Consider the following 5512-nt stretch of genomic DNA (forward strand, 5'->3'; position numbering starts at 1 on the left):
TTCCACCTTCCTGCCTCTGCATTACCAAAATGAAAACTATTTCCCCTTTCCCTCATCCCATCAACTCTCCTGAAGAATTTAACAAATAGCAACAATTCCTTTCCATCTCTATGATTATGTCATTATGCCATAGAGGTTTACTAGGTTTGTTTATTTTTTCTCCAAGAAATGAAGTCAAATGCTATATACTGTGTATTTTAATCCATATTTTAAAAACAAACTTACATGAATTTATATGAAGTTCTGATATTTATACCTGTTATGTTTTTTTAATGCCTGAAATAGTCTGCATAGTAAATTTAACATTTCCTTTTGCTGTGAAATCATCAGTTGCAAGTAGCAATGTAACACTTCAATGACAATCATTGTACATGCAGAATGCCCAGCCAAAAGCATGTATCACTTTCAAGTTAACTTGCAGTAGCATGGGGTGCTATATATTTTGCCTATCAACAACTTTGCAGGGTAATCCAAAAACGTCCAAAAGAATAAGAATTCTCTCATTTAACCATGCTTAAAAAGGGTTTCTTTTCGTGAAGGGTTAAAAAAAAGTTCCTGTCTTTACTCTGTAAGGCTAAACTCTCCTCTCAGTTTGATATGTTGTTCCTTGACTCGCCTGTGCTAGCCTAGGCAGATCAAAGCAATGCCAGAAAAACATGAACATTGGCTGACTTCCCCAGGAAATTTCCTGCATGGGGAGAGGGCAGATGAAAGGGCTGATACGCACCCTTAGAATCTGAGAGAAGAATCTTCACCCACAGGGATTAAGCATGAACATGTGCTGAGCCTCCCAATTGTGTTGGCTGATATGTGGCAGTTCTATTGGTGTGTCCTAGGGGGAATGAAGGAGGAGAGCATTGTAGGTGTTTGAGCTTTCACTACCTGATAAAGGTTTGCAGTGGCTAGAGTGTGGCTAGCTGTCTCCCCCTATCCCATGTGTTTGTACTGAGATCTGTCCCTTGGAATCTGCACCTGATTGGCCGTCAGTTTGTGATGTATGTGGTAAATTGTGAGTGTTATCACAATGCCCAGGCCCAAGATCAGCCCCAAAATCAGAGGCAAAGTTTCTTCCAGTTGCTCCCTCTCATCAACAGGACATTTATGTTCTGAAAAGGAAAAGATAACAGAATATCAGTGACATACTTCAAATGCCTGTACTGAAATGCATGACAATTCCAAAGCACAAGTCAAGCCAAAGGATCATCAATGTAGAGCTGGAAGAGATTTTATAGGTCATCAAATCCAAATTTTTCATTTTACCAATGAAAAAACCAAGGCCTGAAACAGCAAAGGGGCTGGGGGAGAGTGACTTGACCAAGGTCACACATGTGCTCTAGAATTTGTTTAGAGCTATTTTTTACAGGTATTTGGAGGAGTTTGGGGGAGAGCTCAAGCAAGTCACTGCTTTTACTCCACCATCTTGGCTCCACCTTGTCCTGAGGTTTTCTTATTCCTTCTCAATTGCTTGATAATATTTTCATTCACAGAATTGTGGGTGGAGGTGAACTCAGACAAGTTCATTCTAAGAGTCAATGGATATTAGAAAGCAATGATGTTAGATAAGTCACCACAAAAGGTCAATTTTCCAAATCAACTCAATATTTACTTATGAGCACTCATTGTGTATCTAGATCCTTGCCCTGAAAACCTCTGCCCCAAGTGGGAGAGCCAAGGAGAGGAACTGAGTTAAAAGATTTAAAAGGACTTGGATTTGCCTTTAGGATACACTTTTGCCTGGAATGTGTGCCTCTGTGGAGAGAAACTGATTAGTCAATGGAGGCCAATAGAGGGCTGTAATTTAAACCTAAGTATCTCTAGACTCCACATTTAGCAGTCCAGAGATATCTAGGTTTAAATCTCAGCTCTGCCTTTTGCTGCCTGTACCTTGAGGAAGTCCCTGAACCTCTCTGGGCCTCCACTGACTCATCTGTAAAACAAAAGATTGAAGTATTCATTGCATAATCTTTGCTGGTGGCAAAGAAAGAGAAGTAAAATACAAACAGCAGCCTACTGAGCAGGGAATGACTAAACAAGCACATGAATATAATGGAAAGTTATCATGCCAGAAGAAATGATGAAGATGGAGAATGCACAGAAGCATGGGAAGACTTATGCAGATGAACTGATGCACACCAAAATAAGCAGAATGAAGAAAATATACACAATAATTATAAGAATGTAAATAGAAGGAATAATAAACCAAAAAGTTGAGGAAGTGTACCTTCCTTATTGCAGAATATATTTGAGTCGTCTATAAGCATTTATTAATTCAATTCAAAATATTAAATGCCTACTATGTGTCAGGCACTATGTTATGAGCTGGGGATACAAAAAGAGCACCTACTACGTGCCAGGCATTATGCTAAGTGCTGGCTATAGTTAGCAACTATGTATGCTGCCTAGATTTTTCAAGTGTGTTGTTTGGTTTGGCTGACCTGCTTTTTCTCTTTTTCTTTTTCAATCTTTGCAGAAGAAAAACTTCCCTAGGTAGAGTGGTAGAGGGAAACTGAATTAGAAATGAATGGGATGTAAAATCAAAAGGTATCAATAAAACAAACAAGCCAAAACAAACCACTGAAACAAGAAAGTCGGATTAGATCACCTTTAAGGCCTCTTCTACTACTAAGAGCATGAACCTATCTATGATCCTTTTAATCAAACTGGCCTGGCCCTGCTAGCTGAGATCCAACAGATTACAAAAGATTATGAAAGCCTACAGAAAGACCAAGATTCTTGTTATAATAATAGCTGAGATAGACCCCTCTTTGCTCTTGTTGGTTCAGGTTTCAGAGAAATTAAAAGGATTAATTATTTAATCACAGCTTTTGTGGCCACCATAAAGAATAGAACTGTTCAAGTCAACAAGCACTTATTAAGTGCCTACTAGGCCCTGATTTTCCACCAACTGCTCTGCTTGCCTTGAGACTTCCCATCTTACCCCATCACCTAAAATCTCAACACCATGCTGTTTTAGATACTTAATACTTCACTTTGCTTAGCCTCCTCTCCCCACTGATTAAAGGGCTGGAAGGGAGAGCACTAAATTCTTCCCAAAGCCTCCCTTTATAAAGCGCAGGAATCTGAACTTTTCAAGTAACTAACTATCCTTTTTTCCAACAACTGCTCTCATTGGTTTGTATTCCTCGGAAAATCATGCCTCATGCTCCCTGGTGTGCCCTACTAGCTTCCAGCTTTTCATATTCCTTTTATGTGTCATCTGTCATTAGATTGTAATGTAAGCTCCTTTAAAGGCAAGGACTATCTTTTTCTTTTTTATATCCCCAGTGCTTAGCACAGTGCCTGGGACATAGCAGGCGCTCAAAATATCTATTGACTAGAATGAAAAATTCCCAGGCAGGCTCTACTTTTGACTCTCAGACTTATTGTTGTTGTGTTTTCAGTCATGTCTGACCATTCGTGACCCCATTGATGTTTTCTTGGCAAGGATACTGGAGGGGTTTGCCATTTCCTTCTCCAGCTCATTTTACAGATGAGCAGAATGAGACAAACAAGTATAAATGACTTGCCCAGGGTCACACAGCTAGTAAGTGAACTCATGAAGAGGAGTCTTCCTATCTCCAGGAGCATCATTTGATCCACTGAGCCGCTAGCTGCCCCTCAGATTTATAAGCAGCCTCAATTCTTGCTCTGTTCCTTGGTACACTCTAGCCTGACCAGAACATTGCTTCATTCCAAATTGTAGATCATAGGACCTGAGAGTGCACTTCTATGTAGTGCACACACTAAGATGGCTGAACATGAGCAATCTTCCTGGAAAGACAAAATTTACGTGAAAAACAAACCCTAGACAGTAATACCAGCAATAAAACATAGGATCATAGATTTAGAACTGGAAGGAACCCTTTGACCATAGAGTCCACCCCCCCCCCCTTTTTTTGGTCATTTGTTTTGTTTTTGCTGGGCAATGGGGTTAAGTGACATGCCCAGGGTCACACAACTAGTAAGTGTCCAGTGTCTGAGACCAGATTTGAACTCAGGTTCTCCTGACTCCAGGGCCAGTGCTCTATCCACTGCTCCACCTAGCTGTCCCAAAATGGTCCCTTTGTTTTACAGATGTGGAGACTAAGGTCAACAAAGGATGATTTGCCCAAATTAATCAAAATATGGTGGCAACTCTAAGTTTTACGAGAGTTAGAAAACAGACAAGCAACAATATGGGGTAATAATAATCATACAGCTAGCATTTATATAGTGCTTTAAGGTTTGCAAAGCCTCTTAGAAATATTAATCCATTTTTGCCTCACAACAATCCTGGCAGAGAGATATTAAGGAAGTTGGGGAATGTCTTCCTGCGGGAGGTCAGACTTGAGCTGGTCACTGAAAATTTAGAGGTCTGTTGACATTAAACAATTTGAAAACATCACATTTTCTGTCACTTCCATCATATTTGTTTTGTTTTTCTTTTTAAAATTCAGATAGAAACCTTAGAAAAATTGTAAACAAAATCTTCAATGTCCCAGAATGGTAGAGCAGATACTATCAAAGTAAGATAGAATATAGGACAATTATATGATCTTAGACCAGTGATGCTGCCTATTGAAGTAGGAATCTAGAAGCAAAAAGCTTCCCTATCATATTGGATTTTTCAGGTCTGAAAAGTCTTTAGACATCAGTACAAAAAGTGTAGTTTGCTAAGTAGAAAATGGCATGGTCACATGATATTCAACCTATTTTCTATATTAAAAAAAATATGGCAAATGATACAAAAGGTGTAAAATGTGCTTTTGTAATATACCATTAAATCCAGATGCTGGTATAGCTTTTCTTTTTAAAAATCTCCTTTTCATTTCTTCTCAGTCATCTATGGATATATAGAGTGCTAGGGAGTTAATGGAAAAAAATTGGCAGCAGTGAGGGTGAGGAGACCTTAAAAAAATGACTGCTGGATTCAAATCATTCGTAATTCACAGTTGTTTTTGTGGCCTACCAAGTCATTTCATGAATTTGGTGCTGTAGAAGAAATCCTGGTGGGTTGGGGACTGTGACAGGGCCAGCTAAACTATCTCTGTTGCAACTGATTACAGAAGGCCTGGTTTGCAGCTCCTGGGGTTCTTCTCCTATTATAGATAAGGGAATGTTTGTTATATAGGATTTTTGTAACTACTAATGCTAATCTTCCTTTGTGAATGTAAATTAATTGACATTACTTGCTAGAAAATGTATACATTCATTCATATATTAATGCATGCCTAAATTCACTTTCCTTCAGTATTAGGATCCTTGATATTTTTTTCTCCTTTACAAAAATCTTTCTCCCCAGCTTTCTCTAGAATTTAAGCTAATGTTCATATTTAGAATCTAAAGGGATAGCTAGAAGCCCCTTGATAAAAAGTCCTTTGCGGTCTCACTTGAGAAGCCATCCCAAAGCCTCTCTTAGCAATAGCCAAACAATTTAACAATAGATAACTCCCTTGGGATACTTGTAGCCATACAATTATGTATTATTCTCTCATTCTCTCATTCTCTCTCTCTCTCTCTCTCTCTCTCTCTC

General features: G+C 38.9%; 1 protein-coding gene across 1 annotated transcript in view; it reads right to left on the bottom strand.

Annotated features, from left to right (window-relative positions):
• Positions 1 to 927: 927 nt before the first annotated feature.
• The window catches only part of LAMP5 (lysosomal associated membrane protein family member 5), a 23357-nt gene continuing 18772 nt past the window's right edge, over positions 928 to 5512 (bottom strand). The window contains exon 7 of the mRNA XM_027840267.1: positions 928 to 1106. Within this exon, the coding sequence (XP_027696068.1) occupies positions 928 to 1106 (179 nt within the window). The remainder of the gene's footprint in view (positions 1107 to 5512) is intronic.

This window comes from Vombatus ursinus, unplaced genomic scaffold, assembly GCF_900497805.2.
Source record: "Vombatus ursinus unplaced genomic scaffold, bare-nosed wombat genome assembly UNPS02014841.1, whole genome shotgun sequence".
In the NCBI taxonomy this organism is placed as follows: Eukaryota; Metazoa; Chordata; class Mammalia; order Diprotodontia; family Vombatidae; genus Vombatus; species Vombatus ursinus.